Source organism: Pogona vitticeps, chromosome 3 (genome assembly GCF_051106095.1).
Source record: "Pogona vitticeps strain Pit_001003342236 chromosome 3, PviZW2.1, whole genome shotgun sequence".
NCBI lineage: Eukaryota > Metazoa > Chordata > Lepidosauria > Squamata > Agamidae > Pogona > Pogona vitticeps.
In genome coordinates this window covers 146,585,938-146,610,362 of record NC_135785.1, presented here as the reverse complement: position 1 = coordinate 146,610,362, position 24,425 = coordinate 146,585,938, and the positions used below count along the sequence as shown (strand labels likewise).

At 40.4% G+C, this 24,425-nt stretch overlaps 1 protein-coding gene across 2 annotated transcripts in view; it reads right to left on the bottom strand.

Moving 5' to 3' along the window:
• Positions 1-24,425, bottom strand: part of ABCC4 (ATP binding cassette subfamily C member 4 (PEL blood group)) — a 239,168-nt gene that overhangs the window by 166,084 nt on the left and 48,659 nt on the right. For both annotated transcript variants that reach the window (XM_072994692.2, XM_020783541.3), the window contains exons 10-16: positions 17,356-17,445; positions 15,217-15,408; positions 11,486-11,580; positions 10,433-10,519; positions 6,017-6,113; positions 3,207-3,425; positions 452-592 (exon numbers count right to left, since the gene is read on the bottom strand). In XM_072994692.2, coding sequence (XP_072850793.2) covers positions 452-592; positions 3,207-3,425; positions 6,017-6,113; positions 10,433-10,519; positions 11,486-11,580; positions 15,217-15,408; positions 17,356-17,445 — 921 coding nt within the window. The remainder of the gene's footprint in view (positions 1-451; positions 593-3,206; positions 3,426-6,016; positions 6,114-10,432; positions 10,520-11,485; positions 11,581-15,216; positions 15,409-17,355; positions 17,446-24,425) is intronic.

Sequence of the window (24,425 nt, the reverse complement as noted above, 5' to 3'; positions counted from 1 at the left end):
CATTACCTTCCCACCGTGGTGGTACCTATTTATCTACTCACATTTGCATGCTTTTGAACTGCTAGGTTGGCAGGAGTAATACTGTCCCTATTACTAAGATGTTTTGCAGCTTGGTCATGAATGGAAATAACGTTGGTATAAAATAAACAAAATTTTGGAGAGCGATAATAGAGAGGTTTATTGTATGGCACTGTGTAAGATGAAATCCAAGTGAGTAACACTATGAAATTTGGTTGAATTAAGTCCTATTTAAGTTATTAAGACTAAACAGGCTTCTAGCTAAATTAAAGAGTTCTCTTGCAAATCAAAGGGAGGGAAAATCGCTAATACATTTGAAAATGTTATGCAGTTTCACATCACACACATACACACAGTAGGAAGCTGAATATGCTAAAGTGCTCTAAGCACAAATCATCAATAATGTTTTCATTTGTGGTGCCAAATATCTTACCTGTGCCAAAACATTGAGGGAAAAAAGTATAAAAATGACAAAATAATTTGCCCCAGCAGCAAAATACTTCTTATAAACACTAAAGCCGATTTTTCCCGCTGAACGGCTCTCTTCTGACAGTGCAGTTAGGACAGGCTCCATCTACAGTGCATGAAACACATAAAAAAATTAAGATAAAACACTGTTACAACTAATCTCCAGGGAAAATGTAACAGGTTTCTAAAGAAGATATTTAATAGTCCAGTGTTCACTCAAAAGTAGGTCCTATTGATTTCAATGAGACTTACTCTCTGGAAGTCTGCTGAAGATTTAGCCTAAAGCTTCTATAATTATTAAAGAATCCCTCTAAGAGCTCTGACACAAGATTAAAACAACAACACAGTGAAATAAAATTTATTAAATTCACAGAGGTACCAGAAATAACTCTTGAGATCAGGTGCTTAAGACTTAGTTGTATAGTTAAGCTTTATCATAGCAATACAGAGCCTGTTAATCATTTCAAACTGAAAAATTGTATTTAAATGAATTTGCATATTAAGACACAAACATAGGGGGACCTTCACAAAATACTGGCATAGATTAGAATTCAACAAATTAAATTTTATAATAATTATGCAAGAAAGTTATATCAAAATACTTTCTTTTAGGGAAGGTGAAACCTTCCATCTAGATTTTTCTGAATTCCACCTGCACTTTCATTCCATGCCATGTTCATAGCAGAATGTGAGCTGACAGTGTGTTCTTGATCTACAAATTCACACCCTTCCTTGTACTAATTTTTCTATGTCTATTTTGCCTTGTAAACATTTGTAATCTTTGCACCGTAAATATGGTTCAAGATCCTACAGCAGTGCTACACTTGCAACAGGGTACTAGGCATAGTTTTGTACATATTCTGTTTTTAACAGACACACCAGAAAGCCTCACTGAAGTGTGAATTTCTACAGCAAGATGTGCCCTGTCTCACAATAAGTCTCTTAAATATGAAATGAATCTTTTTTCTAATCAACTTGATTTGAATAAAATTATTTTCCAATGGCCAATACTTCTGACAAGGCCCAAAGGGTCCCTCATTCAGCCCACCAGCAATTTCCTATTTCCATCCCTTACCATCTCTCCTTCTGGATCTTAAAACTTTTATCTTCAATCACTGATCACCATTATGGATGTGAGATTTCCCCCACTTCCACCATCACCACCATACTCAATAGATGTCACTGTAGATTTTTAAAAGGCCTAACTGCAGGGGGGCATATTTTAGGGAGTGTTGATGGAGAAACATAAGGTCACTCTTCCATCTTAATACTGCTATCTCCCCTTGAAAAATAATCCCTCCCCATATCACAACAAGGATTTTAGAAACTCTTAGCTACTACCATAAGCCATATGGATGTGTATTTCCAGGAAATGGAAGTGTGGTGTTTGCTGATGAGGGAAAATGTGCATTTATATGAGTCTTGGCAATCAGATTGCTAACCATATGCTGGTGGTGAGGTGGCCCTGTCCACTTTCAGATGTGGACCAACCACTGCTGGTGTGCAGCCTCCCTCTGAAGCCCCCAGTATGTCTGTAATCAATTCAGCTCTTGGGCCAAAATGGGTTCCCATTCCTGCTTAAAGGCAAGTCTTAATTGGTTAATCTGCTTGAAGGGCAGATTAACCAATTACCCGATTATGTTTCAACTAAAAAATATACAGTGGTGCCTCGCTTAGCGATGTTAATCCGTTCCAGGAAAAACGTTGCTAAGCGATTTAATCGATAAGCGATTTTTAAAAGCCCATAGAAATGCATTAAAACACGTTTAATGTGTTCCTATGGGCTTCAAAACTAACCTTATGCGAAGATCTTCCATAGGGGTGGCCATTTTCAGTGCCTCTAAAGCGAGGACACACAGCGGGCGGCCATTTTGTCTTTCTGGTGGCCATTTTGAAATCGCCAATCAGCTGTTTAAAAAGTGTCGCTTTGCCATGATCGCTTCCCCGCGATCATCGCAAAGCGATTTTTCCCCATAGGGACCATCGCTAAGCGATCGCTCTTGCGATGGCTAAAACCCCATCGCTAAGCGATTTCATCACCCAACGAAGCGATCGCTAAGCGAGGCACCACTGTATAAGAAAAGTAACAGAATATTGATGATAAAGAATTAGTATGAAAATTATGAGATTCATAGAACAGTAATAATGGGCTGCATCGGCCAGACACACTTTAAAACAGTATTAAATTAGCTCTGTTGTTCCTTCTCTTTGCTACAGAATTACAGATGGAGAAGGATTTTGCTGCATTTGTAAATCATTACAAAAGTAACATTTCCACATTTCTGGAGACTTCTTGAGAAAAGAAACACTATTTTCCTTTGAGAATCCACGTACTTCCTAGCTTACACATTAAAAAAATGAAATGCACATAAAATGGTGCACTCAACAATATGAATTGCTAAAATGTGCATAATTGAAAGAATAGACTTTACTCAATTGAAAAGGGTTTGTAAATTATGTAAAATGTGCAAATACATACAAAGATGAGGAAAAATGGGTGCCAGTATGCACACATTTTAGTGCAGGAAGAAAACATGAAATCTCCCTACCTAATATGAACAGGATGAAAATGTACTTGAGATGCTTGAGAATCACTCTGAAACTGATGCTGAGAGATTTTCATGCTTTTACACAGAAGTAACTTCTATGACACAATTAATCCACAACACACAAAAACAAAGGCATGAATGAACAGTTTTGTATATATTTCATTTACTCACAGAGGGAGGAGGTTCTGCAGCCCCATCTTTCTGTGACTGTACTGAAGATTCTATTGACCACACAGAGGACTCAGAAAACGTACGGATCCGAGGTAATGAGCGGCTACTGGTTCCTGGAACAGCTGATTGATCATCCTCTTCAGGCTTCTTTAGAAGGGATGCAAAATCTATCCCAGATCTCAGAATATGTGGATAAGTCCCTTTCCCCACTTCTTTACCCTAGAAACAAATGTTAACAAATCACCAGTTACAAAATGCATAAAATATCTACAGAATGGCACATTTCACCGTGAATTCTTTCAGATTACATATATTCATTTCCAGCATTTTGCATTGGCTATGATCCAGACTTTGCACCCATTGACACAATTGCTTTTGGCTGCGTAGAGACAATTCAATTTTTGCCAATTTCCCATTTTCCCTTCAACTACTTGAGGTTAAACCACAGAAGCCTCTGTGCTACAAGGTCAGAAGACCTGCAGTCGTAAGATCAAATCCACGCGGCGAAGTGAGCTCCCGTTGCTTGCCCCAGCTCCTGCCAATGTAGCAGTTCGAAAGCATGTAAAAATGCCAGTAGATAAATAGGTACCACCACGGTGGGAAAGTAACAGTGTTTTGTGCCTAGTTGCGCTGGCCATGTGACTACGGAAACTCTCTACAGACAAACGCTGGCTCTACGGCTTGGACATGGGGATGATCACCACGCCCTAAAATTGGACAAGACTGGACTAAATGTCAAGGGGAACCTTTATCTTTACCACTTGCAACTTCCAAAGATCTGTTCCAGAGGGTAGGGGAAGTTGAATAACTGTTTCAGAGTCATAGAGTTGGAAGAGACCACTGAGGTCATCCAGTCCAACCCCCTGCCATGCGGGAACATCCATCAAAGTACTCCCAACAGATGGCCATCCAGTATCTGCTTAAAAACTTCCAAAGGAGACTCCAGCACCCTTCAAGGCAGCCTATTCCACTGCCGGGCAGCTCTGACTGTCGGGAAGTTCTTCCTAATGTTCGCGTGGAATCTCTTTTCCTGTAGTTTGAAACCACTGCTCTGTGTCCTAGTCTCTGAAGCCCTGGGAAACAAACCTGTCCCCTCTTCAACATCACATCTTTTCAAATAGTTAAACATGGCTATCATGCCCCCTCTCAACCTTCTTTTTGTAAGGCTAAACATTCCCAACTCCCTAAGCTGTTCCTTGTAGGACACTGATTCCAGACCTTTAACCATTTTAGTTGCCCTCCTCTGGACACGTTCAGAGTCTGCAAGAGGGGAGTCAGCAAAAATTGTCCATCTCTTGCCTTCACTACAGGATCCTTCTGCTGGATCAAAAATCAATCACAGGCGAAAGCCAAAAGGTTAGGGTGAAATCTACCTTTAGCTAGTACTAATTGATACCAAGAGCCATATTCTGGCATTACATCTAACATCTGTAATGTTTCCAACATTCCTGATCTGCCCAGGTTGAGCAGGAAGGTTTGTAGGGGGCTCATATTTGTTTTTGTTTGAACCTTCATATATGTGACTCAGAATCCTACTTTATCCCCTGCTCAGCACAGGAAGATCAGGACTCAGCTCAGGATCCATGACCCTACACCACTCATGCCTGAAGAAGACCATGGTAAAATGCACATTAAGGGGGAGGCAGCTATTGTTTAATTTAAACACAAGCATTAGCATAAAAGAGTGGTAAATTAATCATTATCCATCTCAGTAAGATCCTGGGGTTCTTGCACATAAGTGCAAGGAGTTCAAAGATTCCATATCTTTGGGTTTGGCTTGATGCACTGACAGTTATTTGCCAGAATCCAATTTGTCACTGGGTAATGCAAAGTCACACCAGTGTAACTTTGCCAGGTATGATGCCCAGACAAAGCAAACTGGATGGTTTTATTGTGCAATCCAATAATGTCAAGTTACTCCCACACAGCTATGCACCAGTTTCCTTATAGTACTGCTGAGAGGAAGAAAAAGGAGGACAAGAGCTCTGACACCATTACCCTTACAATAAACCTAAGTGTAATGATGCCCATTCCTCCTCATATGTTAATAATATTACTGGAGCGGCATAAACAAACCTCTTGACAGCTTACTGCTACTTGTCTGGCCTTGCTCCTCCCACCCGACATGACTTGTAGCACAAGCCAGCTGGCAAGTACTAACACTATACTGCAGCTGACACAATGGAGAGGATGATGACAAGTGCACTGTCCAGCCTGATGAGTCTTCAAAGTGCACAGTACCTCTTTACCTCTGCCCCTTAACAAAGAACATGCAGAAAGAACTCTAACAACCTATTTATAATACACATTCACAAAAACCTACTCTGAACCATCATAGTGGCATGCAGATAGTCCTGGTTTCCTGAAGGCTACACCAAAGCAACACAAGATCTTGCAAATTCTATTCAGACTACAAGGCTTTCAGAGCACTGCCCTAGCACACACTGCCTGTCTGCTGTCACAAGGTGATGAGTTTGCTACAGCAACTACAAACAAAGTGAACAGCTGTGGAATAGTTGCTCTGCCTTGGTGAACAGACAGTCTGTAACCCACTAAATCATGGGTCTTTGAGGTGTTTACTGCATAATAAAGAGGCAGTTGACTGATTATAATGTACTTATTGGCTTAAAACTCTGACTTATTTGGAAAGAGCCAAGCCAGAGTTCTATATTAAACCAGCACCTATATTAGCTGAAAAACCTTCACTCAGCTTCCCAAACTATTTCCACTGTTGATCTTTTAAAAAAAAAAAATCGTCATAATCTAAGCTTTGGAATACAGTCACCTTTCCAAAGATAACTTCCACCTACCTCTTTTAGAATCAGGATCTGGCTTGCAGCCTGTAGATACTGCAGCTGGTGGGTGACTAAAATACAAATTTTTTTATGCAAAGCGTGACAGATGCACCTGCAAAAAGAAATGAATAAAGTGAAACTCCTGCTTTGTAAAAATATTCATGCATGATGGAATATTGTCAACTGATTGAATACTGACACATTTTATGTAAATGTTTCTTGATATTGTATTCTCAAAGGCATTCACAGCTGGGATCTGATGGTTGTGGGTTTTTCATGCTCTTTGGCCATGTTTTGAAGGTTGTTCTTCCTAACATTTCCCCAGTCTCTGTGACTGGCATCTTCAGAGGACAGGAGTCAGAACTCCGTCTGTGCTCTGGTGCAGTTTGTTAGGATAGTGGAGTATTTATAACTATGGGATCAGCTTTTGTCCTTTTCAGGAGATGGGTGATTGTGGTGATCAATGTGCTTTTTGTTGTGGGTGTATTGTTGTGATAAGAGGGAGAGATTATTTGTCACTGTGATTGATGGGTGTCGTAAACTGGTCTTTCGTGTGCAGTGATCACTGGTCCTTGTAGCTGGGTAGAATTCGTTGACCTTTCTGCAGTCTGTATTTTCAAGTGCATTTCTTGATATTTTTCCAACCGCACAAGAGCAGAATTTTAAGATTTGCATTCAAACTATTTCTGAACTAATAAGTCATGCTAACATATTTCATGGTGATGTTGGGCAAGGGAAGAAAGTGAAAAGATGTGTAAGCATCTCTTCCATATTAATGAGAACTGACTAAAGAAGGGTGTAAATTAAGTCTTTTTCACAATGCAGGTGGTAGTATTTAGTAACAAAACAAGTCACAAGAGGCTCTGACTATCACACAGTTCGTTTACGGTAGCTCATTCTAATGTTCAATTTCTCAACTGCCAAAGAATTAAAAGAGAGAGAGGAACAGCGCAAATTTTTACTCCAAACAACATAAACTGCTTGGTCCTGAAGCACAAGACTAAGCTTGAGCCATAGGGCTTATGCCTTTCTGCTTCAGGATGATCATAACCATATTTAAGTCTCATCTGCACACATGTGGAATTCAAGCATATGTACAAACATGCACGTAATGCTCTTACGTATAACATAAATGTGTATTTTAATTACAGAGGTCCGTACGTATTTATACACAAGGACCATGGTATCTACATTCCCTACAGCTGTACTATTACAGCAATATAAACATCTAGTGCTAGAATATTGAGCTATACTGTACTTTATAACGGAAAATCCTTTCATTTATTCATTTATTCATTTATTCATTCATTCATTTATTTATTTATTTATTTATTTATTTATTTATTTATTTATTTATTTATTTATTTACTGATTGATTGATTGATTGATTGATTGATTGATTGATTGATTGATTGATTGATTGATTGCATTTATATGCCGCCCATCTAGACATAGTCTACTCTGGATGAGACTGAGGCTCTGCTATTCTGCTAATGTCTTTTGTACACAGACCGATGCAGAGGGCTGTTTCTGAATCTTGCTATATATAAAATTGGAATCAGTTGCTTTCATTTTTGTTTGTTTTACAATCTCACGTATATTAAGTACAGTGGTGCCTCGCATAACGATGTTAATTGGTTCCATTAAAAACATCGTTATGTGAAAACATTGTTAAGCGAAACACCATTTCCCACAGGAATGCATTGAAAACCGGTTAATCTGCTCCAATAGGAGCCTATTCAATACATTTCAATGGTGGAAAAAAATCACCAAAAATTCAAAAAGACTCAGAACGAAGCCAAATTACTTTAACGAAGGTCTTATTAGGTGCACTAACGATTCCAAGCATTTTAAACATTTTTAAACATTTTAGAATATTTTTAAAATAGCGAAAACAGGGCTGTCAAAAAAAACGTTAAGCAAAACAGGCGACCTAAAACTGTCATTGTTAAGTGAAGCAAGGTCCCAAACATGGTTATGTGAAAATCCCCCATAGGAAACATCATTAGGTGAGGCAGCAAAATTTCCAGCAAAGGCCATCGTTATGCGAATTCATCGTTGAGCGAGGTACTCGTTAAGCGAGGCACCACTGTATCACTCTAAAATCAGTGCAATGCTAAAGTTACCCTGACCTCTTAAGAGAGTTCACAGCCTTTTATTAAATACAATGAAATAAAACCTATTTTTCTATGTGAAAAAGAAAATGGGACTAGAAAATTTGACTTTGACGGTCAAATTATGACCACTACATCCAGTTATGTACTGTTGCTTCTTGCTGAAGCATGTTTTAAATATTAAATAATTCCAACAAAACAGCATGATCATCCCAACTTACTGAACAGCAGTTTTAACCAGCAATTACCACTTTTGCTTCTAAAAACCTCTAGGAATTTAGTTTTTACTATCCAGTTTTAAAGAAGTAATCTTGCTTAGTGTACAAACAGCTAAAAAGAAACCCTTCCTTTTTTCACAATTGCTTCCCTTGTCAACGCAAAGGTCAACTGTGCAGTGCTCAAAAGACAGGAGCTTTGTGACTATATTCCTACAAAGAGGTAAGGTTACATCCCGTTGCAAACCATTTTCAGATTCATCAAACCATCAGAAGGCCCTGCTGTTCAGAAAAATGCATTCTTCACAAAATGAAAATGTACGGTATTAAAATCAATCCACTCTGTAGGAAAGTCTGGCTCATCAAGGTTCTTGTGGTGCATTACAGCACAGGGTTAACAAGCTCTAAAGTCATTTCTCAAGCATGCATTAAAAGTATGGCTTCTCCATGATTATCCCATCAAACGTGTATACCCACACACTTGCTTACTGAAGTGATGAGAGAGCCACAACCAAATCAGGATTGTTTCTGCTAACAGACCTCACAAAGGAAATGTAGCTTAAAAGTAGCAGAGGAGTCTGACAGGAGATAATTCAAAAGGAAATAAAGTAAAGCACCCTTTCTGTCCCTTGAGTCTCCCAAGCAAATGCAAACCCCAAAGCAGTACTGTAAACCTGAAGGGGTGCAAAGAGCCCGAGTGTGTCTCACACCATGAAGCAAAACAAAAAACAAGAGACAAAAATGTTGTGGCACTTTAAAGACTAATGACTATATTTTAGTGTGAGCTTTCATAGATCAGTATTTGTGGGTTTTTGTTTTACTTTGGTTTTTTTTTTTTGTCTGATATGCCTGCACAGACGAACACAGCTGTGTTGGCATGTTATTGTCCATGAAGCTGGACAATAATGTGCCAAGAAAAGACACACAACTAGAGCTTATAGCTAAATGTGAACTGAACATGTAAGTGGCTTTTTTATTGTATCGTGCAATTTGCAGCTATGGCAAGAGCAAAAAAAAAAAGCATCACTGAATGCAACTGTAAGCTGCAAAAAACCACGATCTACAAGAGTGGCCCTTAAGCCTTTCAATTGCCTTTTCAAAATCAGTAGCTCAAAAGTAGCACTTGGCCCTGTTCTTTAGCCATGATCTGTGCAAAATGTGTAATGCCCTAAACATCATGGAAAAAGGAATTCTGGAAACACACACCAACCTAATTGCAAAGGCAAATCTGAAAAGCTTGGAATGGGCGACCACTGTAGTATAAAAAAGCCACTTACCCATCCCGTCTCAAGTGACCACTACACTCTAGTGTGGTCCTGCGGCTTGTACAGCAGCATCACCAGTTGCGCATGTACCACAGAGCAAGTTTATTCCCAAAACTAAGTCAGCAGAGTTTTGATTTCAATTGTCCTGAAATGATAACATTAATTTTAAAACACACCTAGTATGGAAAAATAGTTGCAAATGCAATTGTAGTGGTCTCTAAAAGTATATCCTTTGTCTTTTAAAATGTGCTTTGACCATAAGGCTAACCTTTTTTCGACAAAAAAAAAAAAAAACCTGTTCGCCTTGAAGCACCAAACATTCAGAGTCATACAGTACCTGATACATCAGTTTATAACGAGCAAAAATCTCCAAATTTATGTCTCACTCAATTATGGAATGAACTGAGTGAGCAGCAGACAGTTCTCTTGGTTGTGTCATCACACATATATGTTTGCTATATCTACAGGACTCTACTGGCAAAATGCAGAAACATAAATGGGTGCTTAGATTAAGAATTCTTTAAAAGGTAGAAGTATTAAACCAAACTCCTTGTGAACTCCTTAGATTCTGAAGCCATGTCACAGGCCTTTGCCCTAAGTATGCCTGAGGAACTCAATTTTTATGAGTTCCAGTATAAGACAATCTGATCTTCACCTCCTAGACTAAAGTGTGGATGAGACACAAGGTATCTACCAACTTTCCCACTTCTGAAATGTTCTGATACAGCAAAAAAAAAAATTCAGAAACTCTACAGGGTAGAAGATATTCCATGAGAATTGAAAAAAAGAAACAAACAAGGGGGGGGGGGACCCAGAAACATAGAAAAGGTTGCATACTTCTCAAACAGATGCCGGCTAACTTCTGCATCTACTGCACTCAATGGATCATCCAGGAGATAAATGTCTGCATCTTGATACACAGCTCTAGAAACACATGAAGAAATATAATATGTGTCAAAACAAATATGCATCCATGAGAGAATTCCCTTTTTCCTTGTCTAAACTCTTCTAGTGACCAAAGGACTAATCTCCATTTCAAAGCAGTCAGATCCAGAAATGTACATTCCCCACTGCCCTGCAATCTCATCTCAAGGCCACTGCGAAGTAACAGATTTGATCTTTATAAACATCCTGAGTGCTGATAACCTTGGGAACGGCCTGCTACCCTAAAGTTCCCTGTGGCATTTGGGATATTGAGATGAGGTCCTGCTCCACATGCAGCATTCTTAGGGGCAGCTGCATACTATGGAAATTTCTCAGGATAAGAATGCACAGATTCTTTCTATTCTGTCCTTTTAAAGGACAAGTAGAACTTTCTCTTCTTCAGGAAGCATTCAAGTCAACTGGTCTGCTGCTTTCTAGTCTGCTGTTTTGTGTTAGGCTGTTTTATTTTTGTTATTTGACTACTGTTTTCTATTGCTTCTTACTACTGACTGATACCAATTTAAATCAGTATAACCCACTGGAAATGTACATGAATTAATGGTGCATCCATTTTTAATAAGAGTACAATAAAGATTAGAGCTATTACTACAACTGTACTCAAATCTGCGCTTAAAGTGTTTGCATAAGGGATCAAGCAGGACTGTCTCCAACCAATAGGCCGAGGAAGGCAAGAAATTCCCAATATCTTAAAAAAGCAGCTGGTTGTTACTTATTTACTTCTCTACTGATATATTCTGACTGCTAGCAATGGGAGGAGGTGCTTCTTAGCTTTCTGTTTCCTATGACCAAAGTAACTTAGCTGGATAAGAGAATCTGCATCTTGGATGCAGCCCATTTACTTCAGGCAACAATACATCTTGGGCCACCTCTGGCATCCATTAATTTGGCCATTCACTGGCACCTGTAGACTGAAAACTGACTTAGGAAGCACAGGGGACCTTTTACCTGGCTAGATTAACTCTGGCTCTTTGGCCTCCACTCAGTGTAACTCCTCTGTCTCCAATAATGGTCAGGTCTCCATCTTCCAGCAGTTCCATATCCTATTAAAAATAGAGAAAATTCATATCCTGAACCATAATCATCATTTCCTATGTAGTTTATCACCTGAAAACCCCAAGACAAAAATCACAGGTTGATCATGGCATTTCCTCATAATCATGGAAGAGAGCTAATGACCTAAGAACATTGGGAAGGGCATAAACAAAGGCAACAGCTTCAGATTGCTAGAGTGATACAAATACATTACAAGGATATTTAAGAAGAAAGGGGAGATGTGTAAAGGGAATGTGTTTAGTCGTTTAGTCGTGTCCGACTCTTCGTGACCCCATGGACCAGAGCACGCCAGGCCCTCCTGTCTTCTACTGCCTCCCGGAGTTGTGTCAGGTTCATGTTGGTTGCTTCGCAGACACTGTCCAGCCATCTCATCCTTGGTCGTCCCCTTCTCCTCTTGCCATCACACCTTCCTAACATCAAGGTTTTTTCCAAGGACTCTTTTCTTCTCATGAGATGGCCAAAGTACTGGAGCCTCAGCTTCAGGATCTGTCCTTCAAGTGAGCATTCAGGGTTGATTTCCTTTAGAACTGATAGGTTTGTTCTCCTTGCAGTCCAGGGGATTCTCAAGAGCCTCCTCCAGCACCACAATTCAAAGGCATCAATTCTTCGGCGGTCTGCTTTCTTTATGGTCCAGCTCTCACTTCCATACATCACGACAGGAAAAACCATAGCTTTGACTATTCGGACTTTTGTTGGCAAGGTGATGTCTCTGCTTTTCAAGATGCTGTCAAGATTTGTCATCGCTTTCCTCCCAAGAAGAAGCCGCCTTTTAATTTCAGGGCTGCTGTCTCCATCTGAAGTAATCATGGAGCCCAGGAAGATAAAATTTGACACTGCCTCCATATCTTCCCCTTCTATTTCCCAGGAGGTGATGGGACCAGTGGCCATGATCTTAGTTTTTTTGATGTTGAGTTTCAGACCGTTTTTTGCACTCTCCTCTTTCACTCTCATTACAAGGTTCTTTAATTCCTCCTCACTTTCTGCCATCAGAGTGGTATCATCTGCATATCGGAGGTTGTTGATATTTCTTCCGGCAATCTTAATTCCGGCTTGGGTTTCTTCCAGTCCAGCCTTCCGCATGATGTATTCTGCATATAAGTTAAATAAGCTGGGGGACAATATACAGCCTTGCCGTACTCCTTTCCCAATTTTGAACCACTCAGTTGTTCCATGACCAGTTCTAACTGTTGCTTCCTGTCCCACATATAGGTTTCTCAGGAGACAGATAAAGTGGTCAGGCACTCCCATTTCTTTAAGAACTTGCCATAGTTTGCTGTGGTCCACACAGTCAAAGGCTTTTGCATAGTCAATGAAGCAGAAGTAGATATTTTTCTGGAACTCTCTGGCTTTCTCCATAATCCAGCGCAAGTTAGCAATTTGGTCTCGAGTTCCTCTGCCTCTTCGGAATCCAGCTTGTACTTCTGGGAGTTCTCGGTCCACATACTGCTGAAGCCTACCTTGGAGGATTTTGAGCATAACCTTGCTAGCGTGCGAAATGAGTGCAATTGTACGGTAGTTGGAGCATTCTTTGGCACTGCCTTTCTTTGGGATTGGGATGTAGACTGATCTTTTCCAATCCTCTGGCCACTGTTGAGTTTTCCAAACTTGCTGGCATATTGAATGTAGCACCTTAACAGCATCATCTTTCAAGATTTTAAATAGTTCAACTGGAATGCCATCACCTCCACTGGCCTTGTTGTTAGCCAGGCTTTCTAAGGCCCACTTGACTTCGCTCTCCAGGATGTCTGGCTCAAGGTCAGCAACATTGTCTGGGTTGTCCGGGATATCCAAATCTTTCTGATATAATTCCTCTGTGTATTCTTGCCACCTCTTCTTGACGTCTTCTGCTTCTGTTAGGTCCCTCCCATTTTTGTCTTTTATCATGTTCATCTTTGCGCAAAATGTTCCTCTAATGTGTCCAATTTTCCTGAACAGATCTCTGGTCTTTCCTTTTCTGTTATCTTCCTCTATTTCTTTGCATTGTTCATTTAAGAAGGCCCTCTTGTCTCTCCTTGCTATTCTTTGGAAGTCTGCATTCAAGTTTCTGTAACTTTCCCTATCTCCCTTGCATTTTGCTTCCCTTCTCCTCTCTGCTATTTCTAAGGCCTCATTGGACAGCCACTTTGCTTTCTTGCATTTCCTTTTCTTTGGGATGGTTTTCGTTGCTGCCTCCTGGACAATGTTACGAGCCTCTATCCAAAGTTCTTCAGGCGTGTAAAGGGAAAGACAAGTTTAAATTAACTAGCTTAAGCAACACCTAGTGCTGAACTATGACCCTTGCATCACTATCATTAACTTTAAAAACAGCTGATTTCTCGTGCTCATGAATGTGATGTACTCTCAGTAGGATAACAGATAGACCATGTGAACTGGATCCCAACTAATGCTGTCATGCCTCGATCACAACAAAATCAATGTACGTAACTAGCAAGTTGAGATTCGGTTTACTGAGATACGTTTTGTTGAAACTTGTCTGGCAATGTAAAGGAGAGGCAGCCAATTTTCTGCCATTTTCTTGCATTCATCCCCTTCCAAGTCTATCAAATTTGTATTCTCGAAGGCTTTCACAGCTGGGATCCAATGGTTGTTGTGGGTTTTCTGGGCTGTTTGGCCGTGTTCTTAAGGTTTTTCTTCCTAACGTTTCGCCAGTCTCTGTGGTCAGCATCTTCAGAGGACAGGAGTCATAACTCTGCTGAAGTTTGTTGGATAGTTGAGTATTTATAGCTGTGGGATCAGCTTTTGTCCTTTTCAGGAGATTGGGTAATTATGGTGATCTGCATGTTTTTTGTTGTGGGTTTATTGTTGTAATAAGGGGGAGAGATTATCTGTCACTGTGATTGATGGGTGTCGTTAGCTGGTCTTTTGTGTGCAGTGATCACTGGTCCTTGTGGCTAGGTAGAATTTGTTGACCTTTTTTGTAGGCTGTATTTTTCAGTGCTAGGAGCCAAGCTTTGTTGAGTTTTAAACTTTCTTCTTTTTTGTTGAAGCTCTGCTGGTGTTTACGGAATCCAATGGCTTCCCTGTGCAGTCTAACATAATGATTGCTGTTGTTGTCCAGTATTTCTGTGTTTTGAAATAGAATTTCATGTCCAGCTTGTTTTAGGGCATGTTATGGATCATTGAGTCCAGTCCCTGTCAAGGAATAATAACCTCTCTAATCATAAATATTGAGCTAATGCCAATATTTTAAAACACATCATAACAAATAGGAAAGTAAATCTTGGGATAACAAAATCACATGGCTTCCATGAGGACCATACCACCTCATGGCGGATGCCTGATGTGAGCCTCACTGGGAATTAAAATTCTAAGAAAAGCAATAGCACTATGGGCTACTTCAAAGATGACACTATTCCTACAGAGATATGGTCTATGAAAGAATAAATGCATACATTGCCACTGGTAAGGTATGTTGCAACCAGAGTGCCACTGAGTGCATCATGTTCCCTTTTTCTCTGGTATATGCAAATAATATTGGTCTGCCTTACTGACATTTTTATTTACTGCATAATGCATTAGAAATCTTCACTTTCCCACAATGAATTAGAAAGTATAAAAGCATTTTCCTTGGCAAAATGTGCAACTTAAATTTATTCAGAAGAATGGAAGAAGAGAAAACTTACTTTTTTAAGAGCGCAGGCTCTTAGAACTTTTTCATATTTTTCTTTGTGATAGTCTTTCCCAAAGAGTATGTTATTTCTTACAGTGCCAGAAAATACCCAGGGTTGCTGAGAAACATAAGCTATTCTTCCTTGCCCACTGATGATGCCTCTACTTGCAGGTAGTTCTCCAAGGATAGCACTTAAGAGTGAAGACTGAAAGCATTGTTAAGGAGAGAAATGAAGGCTTGTAGAATGAGTGTAGAAAATGTGAACATATATACACATACACATTCAACTATTCTGACACTCATCCAACATGCAGAAATAATGCTTTTCACCACAACGAAGAAACTGCGAGCAAAGACATTTAACTGTTAACGTTATGTCCCCTCCTAACTACGGTTTGCTGATCAACATTTCCCATATTAACTTATTTTATAAAGTATTTATGAGGCTACACACACACACACACACACACACACACACACACACACACACACACACACACACACACACACACACACACACACACACACACACACACACACACACACACAAAACTTTCACTTGCAACATACAATCTCATAGCCTAATAAAGCCAGTGATCCACTAGATATGGACAGGTTCATGCATAGCAACAAGGCAGTCTGGCTCATTGTTACATTTGAATCTGTTTCTGCAAATCAAGAGAGCTTTGTTACCCAAGGTAAGTCACACTTAGAAAACACAGTCTGTTGCTAGCCTATAAGATCTCGCTTGTTTTGTCATGTCTGAATCCACAACTGAAGCTTCTTCCTGATTTGTCTTCCAGAACAGCAGGAGAAAAACTGTTAAAAATGGGGGTGGGTGTTTGATTGTCTGCTGGAAAATTTGTGATTCAAGAAATAAATCATGGTTAACATAAACCATGGGTTATAGTCAGTGTTTTGGGCTCATCCCCAACACAAAACAATACTTCTTGTTCTGCTGTAAAGACAAAGACAGGCCAGTCCTATGCAAAGGAGAAGCAGCAGCAGGTTAAGCCAGCATTATCACTGTTATGCGTGAACCAGAAAAAGCTCTGCATTGTTACTCATGTCATGGAATGAACTTTAGGAAGAGATGGGGAGGAAAACAGAACCATGAATGAGGGAAAGGAACTGCACTAACCAGCCCTAATCCAGGCCCAACTTTGCACTAGCAAAAGTGACAACAGCAAAGGCTTTTCAGGGGTTCTGCAAGATGTCTTATCTGCAGCAGGGTGAGCACTTTATTACACTACAGCGGGTTTACTGGCAGCATATTTTAGTTAGTTATGTGCTGTGAAGTCAGAACTGACTTATAATGACCCTAACAGGGTTTTCAAAGGAAGTGAGATATTTAAGGAGTGGTTTTACCTGTTCCGCTCCCCCAGTAAGTTTCCATGGCTGAGGGGGGATTCGAACTTTGGTCTCCAGAGTTCTACTTCGTCACTCTATCCATTACACCATGCTAGGTACCTGGCATATATTAGGCAGTCACACAGTACAGTGGTGCCCCGCATAGCGACGTTAATCCATTCCAGGATTAACGTCGCTATCCGGATTCGTCGCTATGTGGGGGGGAACCCCATAGGAACGCATTAAACTCTGTTTAATGAGTTCCTATTGGGGAAAAACTCACCGGTAAGCAAAGATTCCCCCATCCGGCCGCCATTTTCACTGCCTGGTAAGCGAGGGCAGGGCGCGAAAACGCTGCGGGTGGCCATTTTGCTGATCCGGTGGCCATTTTGGAACCGCCGATCAGCTGTTTTCTAAACATTGCAATGCGAAGATCGGTAAGTGAAACGCTTACTGATCATCGCAATGCGATGTTTAGCCTATCTAAACATCACAATGCAATCGCATTAGCGATCACAAAAAACGGGTCACTATGCGAAGTCGTCGTTAAACGGTGCGCTCGTTAAGCGAGGCACCACTGTAGACTGGATTTCGCACCTTTATTCAGAGGTACTCTCCTCGTTACTATGATGTGTTCTTCCCACGCCTCAGAAATTTAAAAAAAGCCTTGCATTCTCAGTGTTTTATGGACTACATAGTTTCAACACTATAGGTTCTGTGACTTATAGCTGGAAAAAAAGAAAGAAAGACTGTCTGACAGAAGAGCTGGTGCCCATCACTTTAAAAAGCTGTTACGACTTACTTTTCCTGCTCCCACTGGGCCAATTACGATGAGTAATTCTCCTGGTTTGACAGTAAATGAAATGTTTTGAAGTGTTGGCAGTTCAAGAGCCTGTAAATTTATGAAGAAACATTGTATTTTAATTACAACAGAAGGGCATTAGAATCCAAAAGCTTGTTAATACCCTTGGCTGTGAGACTGTTACTTGCTGGCCCCTTCTAGTCTAATAACTCCTGCAACAATCAAAGGCCCAAAGAGCCTGCATGTATCCTGCTGTTGTCATGTCTGGTCAAGTTCCTTCAGAATTCAGATGACACTAATGGAAGTTTCAAGGTATGAGAAATAAGGATGGGATTTTCGAGAGTAACAAATGCCCCATAATTTGGCAGGAAAGTCCGCCCAGAACTTCAAACCAACAGGAAGTAGGGTACAGTGGTGCCTCGTTTTACGATTGCCCCGCATTACGATGAAACTGCATTATGATGATCTTTTTGCGATCGCAAAACGATGGTCTGAATGGGTTTTTTTCGCTTTGCAATGATCGGTTCCCTGCTTCGGGAACCTATTCTTCGCAAAACGACGATTTTCCTCCAGCTGATCGGCGGTTTCAAAATGGCCACCAGGTAAATAAAATGGCTCCCCGCTGTTTTCTGGGACGGATTCCTCGCTGCACAGGCACCAAAAATGGCCGCCCTATGAACTTCGCTGGACTGTGAGTTTCCAGCCCATTGGAACATATTGAAGGGGTTTCAATGCATTTCAATGGGTTTTTATTTTCTCATTACAACGTTTTTGTTCTACAGCGATTTCGCTGGAACAAATTAATGTCGTAATGTGAGGCACCACTGTAGTTATTTTATTTCTGTGCCGTTCCCATGCTACATCATCAAACAGGTGGAAAAATGCCCCGTTGAACCATGGGAGCCACGAGGCCTGGGGAGAACAAGTTCCCTTGGAGACTGCCTACATAAAGAGTGTGTGCACGTGTTAGAAGTGGCATAACTGCAGGGTCCCACTCTCCTCAATTCACAATGTCATTCCACATGGAGAGCATGAGTACATCGCCAGCATTTCTCACTCACCTACACTGCTCCTTCTATATGTCTTCGACATTAAAAGTGACAAATTACTGCTCAGGATAGTCAGTACAAGCATTAAAGCATCTACCTATTCACTCTTTCTCCAAATCACAATTCTTTTCCTAATCTCCTGCCCCCTCCTCCATATTCCCCTTCTGCTTCCTCTGCAGTCTAGATGAGGCAATAGCAATTTTAAATCCCACCGTCTTTTCCTCTCTCAATTCCTCAAGCTACTCTGGCTCACTGGATTTCTTACTATCCATAACAACAAATTCTTCCCATGCCTTCATGCCACCACTACCCCATTCTCTACTATTATCTCCCTATGTTTATTTTAGACTACTACCTACTTAGAATCTGTACACCTGATCTGTTTCCTCAAGCAAATAAATATACCCATAAATATTTACCACTGAAAATAATATTCATTTTAAAAGTAAACAAGTTTCAGAATCAGCTCAAGAACACATGAGGGGTCTGAAAATAGCACAGAACCCAGCAAAACTAAAAAAAAAATTGTGGTGAAATTCCTTACCACCACTAAGTAATTCCTTCCCAGATCTGTCACAGTAGCCGTACGGTGCACAATGATATTCTTAACTATCTTATACGTCACTTCCTGCCAGGAAATATCTCAGACTTTACCCATTACCCTACACACAGAGGAATTCCCACCACAACCAGAGAAAAGTATTTATTGAGGTGATTCATACACAGTGCTAAACCACACTTCACCCTTACAACAGTGTGACACAACAAACCACTGACCCACATGTTCCAAAACTGGAGTCATTCAAGAGAAAATCAGACAACCATTGGCCTGATATACTTCGATTTGGATTCCTGCACTGATCAGAAGGTTGGACTCAATGGCTTCATAGGCCCCTTCCAACTCCATTATTAAATGGTTCTACGAGTCTGTGTCACTTCCACTCCCTCTCAAGCATTGGGTATGGTTTGATGCAAAGCTTCTGCTTCCATTTTCAACTAACTGACACCAGGTGTGTCATCTGAGGTTAATTTATGATGAACAGTGTTGTTTCTATTTTCTACCACTATTACTGGAAAACACATGGAAAATAAATTCATTTTGAGCCAGATCATAAAACAAAGCATGGTGAAAAAGGATACTTCAATTCACCATGTAAATATGCCTTCCTGCCCACAACTTCCTGTAAAATGGCAAACATTCCGATGGGGGTCTCATATTATAAACTTTGCTGGACAGAGAGTAAGCATTTAATTAAGAAATACATTGTGAATAGTCTTTGATAAAACATAGTCCTTTGTCTGTGTTCCAAAATCCACAAATGCCTCATTATGGTCATGAGTTTTAATTTTGACAGTACTTCTCTTCTTAAATATGATTCATTAAATCCCCACATGGTGGCAGCAAGCGTACGTTTTACTTGCAGTCATGGATTCATACAGCAGGAGAGCAAAAGAGAACATATTTTTCAAGATATGCAGAGACTACAAGCAGAGAGGTATGATGCCCGCAAAATATTCTGGGAACTAGCCAGACTGCCTTATCACAGGTTTTATGGAGAAAGGCCTCCAAAAGCTAGGGACAGAATGAGTTTTTAATTGATATATTCTGTAATCCTGCAAAATAAAACCTTTTTAAAATGAGCAGCGTTCCCCAACGCTATTTTTTTAAGTAGTCCTCACTTCACATGTACCCTGTGAACTGAAGTTTCTTTTTATCACTGACCCAACACTTTACATGGCATATAAAATGTACCATTTAGGCAACCTTTAAACAGTTTTACAACAGTGATTCCAGTGAGCAATTATCATGAATAATGTGCTTGTAGGCTCACAACTACAATGCAGCTGCACCATTAAACACACACACACCACTGTCAAATTATAGGACGGAATTCAACTAATCAGGCTGGTCTTTTTTTCCTTCTACCACAGTAGAAGCAGAAAGGCAGTAAACATGACCTATAGGGGCAAAGCATCATCACTCTTCCTATTAGTATCATATAGCACATTCTCAAGTGCTCCAAATAGAAATGTTACTTATCTGTAACCATAGTTCTTCGAGTGGTCTTCTGTGAATTCACACAAATGGGTCTTGTCTGCATCTGCGCTGACGTTCTCGGAATATTCTAGAGCTAAAAGTAACAATTTTCATGGGCTGATCCCCCACGAGGCACATGCTCCTCCCACCCAAGATTCCCTTCAGTTCCTAAAATTTGTCCGCCAGGCACGAGAGTTATATAATAAATAAAATACCCATGGTGGACAGAGGGGAGGATGGGTGGGTAGTGTGAATTCACAGAGGATCACTTGAATAATCATGGTTGCAGGTAAGTAACCTTTCTTCTTCATGGTCTCTGTGGATGCACACAAATGGGTGACTAGTGAGCTTCATTTATCGGCCAGTGGGATGTCATCGTAGGGAGGATGCCAACACAGTTCTGCCAAATCTAGCGTCATTGCATACCCTTACATCTAGCTGGCAGTGCTTCACAAAGGTGGATGGCATGGATCATGTTACTGCACGGTAGATGTCGAGAATTTTGGTTCTATGCTAGAATGCAGCCAAGGTGGACAGCGCTCTAGTGGAATAAGCTTTAAAATGATTAGACGGTGACTCACCTGACAGCTGATAAGCCATAGATACAGTCTGAACTATACATCTAGAGATGGATTAGGATAAAGCTGGACCTTTATTATAAGGACTATGAAAGCATACAAAAAGCCTGTTAGTCTGATGGTCCTGGCAGTGTCCAGACCAAGTGCCTTATGTCGATATTGTGGAGCATGTGCTCTAGAGGAGATGGTGGCAATTTGAAGAATGAAGGTAATATGAAGCATAGATCAATATGAAAATCTGAATCGATTTTGGGTAGGAATGAGAAATCAAATTATGAAGTCACTTTATCAGGGAAAAATTGAATAAAGGGTGAATCGAATCACAGGCCAGCCATTTCGGCAGCTCTCTTGGCAGATGTGATAGCCACTAGGAAGGCTGTTTGAAAGTAGGTAATTTCGTATTTGAAGACTAAATGGCTTGAATGATGGACGCATTATTGCATTTAGAACGATCTGTCAACCATTGGGGAACAATGCGTTTACATGGAGGACGGGTGTTACTGAGTCCTCTGAGAAAGTCTTTGACTGTAGGGGGAGGCAAAAGCCCTGCTGGATCAGAATCATCCAGTTGATGGGCAACAATAGTCGATATATAATGCTTTAAGGTGGAAGGGAATAGGCAAAATTCAAAAAGGGGAAGTAAAAAAATTAGCAACACTTTCAGAGAGATCTGGTAAGGTAGTTGTTTGTTTCTTTATATTTAATAAAAGATATCCATTTATTTACATATAGATATTGAGCTGATGGATTTTGAGCTTGATCGAGCACAGATCTCAAAGTGGGACTATGCTCCGCACTGTCAAGTTCATGGACGATAGATCCGGATGGTAGACCATCCCTCCTTTCAATGACAAGAGGTTAGGGACCAAAGGGAACTGAGATGTGTCTGTCAACATCAAACTCAGACAGGTGAACCAGGGTTGCCTTGGTCACCATGGAGCTATTAGGATTGTGTTCAATTAGGAATGGTGGAGACAGATGACTGTCTGTTGAATAAGCTGTATCAGAGGGAAGAGTTATGGCAGATCCCTGCCCAATTTCATATGAACGCATCCCCAATGGAGTTCTTGTCCGCACCTATGCAGGAACAATCAACCATTCATTTGGTGCTCAAACCCAAAGCAAATACATTGATGGTCGGTACTTCCCAACGGTGACAGAACCGAACTTTCAGTTTCCTGGATTAGTGATCCTCCACAGGGTAGAACAGCCATGGGTACCACAAGTGAGGCTAAGTCTGGCATGCTGTAGCACTGAAGTCGTAGAGATCATGAGTTCAAAGAGATGTTGTATGTGACGGGCTGGAATCAGAGCCCGAGGTCAAAAAGCGGATCAATCTCTTTGTTTGATTTTTTAAAATGGAATAAATGCTCTGGCTTAATCATACTCGAAGATCGTTCAATATAGGAACACGTACGCTATAGTACCAGATGAAACTTTGCATGATGTATGTTGAGACACAGGTTTGGGAGGATGTTGAGCGTGATATTTGGGAGGGTGTTGAGCATGATATTTGTTGTTATGATGGCATTGTGATATGATTTTGTTACTATCAGCCAATCTTCTATGTTCAGGTAGATGTTCATACCCTGCGGGGGAAGGTTCGAAACCCTGCACCTTGTGAAAGACCTTGGTATTGTTGAAAGACCAAATGGTAGTGAAACCTTAGGAATTTCTGATGAGTGGATCGATATGTGGAAATACACGTCCTGAAGATCGAGTACAACAAACCAGTCTCCCTGTGAGAGAAGAGGGATAAGGGTGTCGAGGGTCAGAATCCTAAACTTACGGTCGAACAAATGTGTTAAGATTTTTGAGATGAAGGATTCGACAGATGCCTCCATCCTTTTTTAGGTACATAAAAATATAGGAGTAGAGGCCATTATATAAGCCCAATGTTGGAACTTGAATTATGGCATGTTTGTCCAGGAGGGCAGAGATCTCTTCTTGGAGGGTTATAGAGAAAGCAGTAAGTACAGTGGTGCCTCGCTTAACGATTGCTTCGTACAATGAAAAATTCACTTAACGATGGCTTTTTCGGAGCAATCTTGCGCTTCACTTAACAATTTTCCCTATGGGCGATTTTTGCTTAACGATTTCGGGACCATGCTTCACTTAACGATGACAGTTTTAGGTCCCCTTATTTCGCTTAACATTTTTTTTACAGCCTCATTTTTGCTATTTTTAAAATATTCTAAAATGTTTAAAAATGTTTAAAATGCTTGGAATCGTTAGTGCACCTAATAAAACCTTCGTTAACTTAATTTGGCTTTGTTCTGAGTCTTTTTGAATTTTTTGTGAATTTTTTTCCCCCCATTGAAATAGGCTTCAATGCATTTCAATGGATTTCGCTTAACGTTTTTTCCTATGGGGATTTTCGCTTAAGGATGGTAATCCGTTCCAATTGGAACGGATTATCCGGTTTTCAATGCATCTCTATGGGAAATGGTGTTTCGCTTAACGATGTTTTCACATAGCGATTTTTTTTGGAACCAATTAAAATTGTTAAGCGAGGCACCACTGTATAATGTTTCTCAAAGGAGGAACAGAGTCAAATTGTAGAATGTAACATTGGTAGATGTGGTGACATTCTTGTATGAAACCAATTGTCTGTAAGGCTGGAACCCCAGATATGGTTGAAAGGACTATGGGTAGAACTGAGATTGTCTAAACTGAAGTTTGGAAGGACGAAAGGGCTGTTGGTTCGTATATGATTTAGCTGTTTTCGTTATTTTGTATAAATTTTTCATGGTGTCACCAGTCTTTAGATTGAAGAGACTGGTACCATCCAATGGAAGATTTTAAATCCTGGCCTTTACAGCCTCTGATAAGTCAGTGGATCTTAACCAGGCGTGCCTTCTTATCAATACTGAGCATGCCATAGTAATTGAGGCCATTTTCGCTGCATGTCTAGCAGCAATTCTGTGTCACTTTGCTACAGCCGTGGCCTCAGTGTGAGCATTTATAACTTTTGTTTTGATGGATTCAGGAGCAGAATCTAAGATGGGTAAAATCTTTGACCATCATTGCTTGGTAGGCACCTATCACTGCCTGGTAGTTGGCTACATGGAGCAGAAACGACCAAAGGGAATAGATGTCCCTGCCAAGGACATCAATCTTTCTGTACTCTTTAATAGTAGGGTTCAAGGAATTGGGAGTGGAGTGTCTTTCTAAAAATTCTATATCATTTAAGTGTGCCTTGTACCTGTTATCCATTCACCCTGAGATTTTTAAAATAGCAGGTGACTTGTCCTAAGCATCCTTTATTAGCTTCAGCATAGTTAGTATAAATGCCAAGCTATGGTGATCTTTCCCGAGTGAAATTATCGGAAATGAGGTCGGCTTCCGGAGAAGGCGGTTCCTCTATTTACAACCGAAAGGATATGGCCAACCGAGAAATGAGCT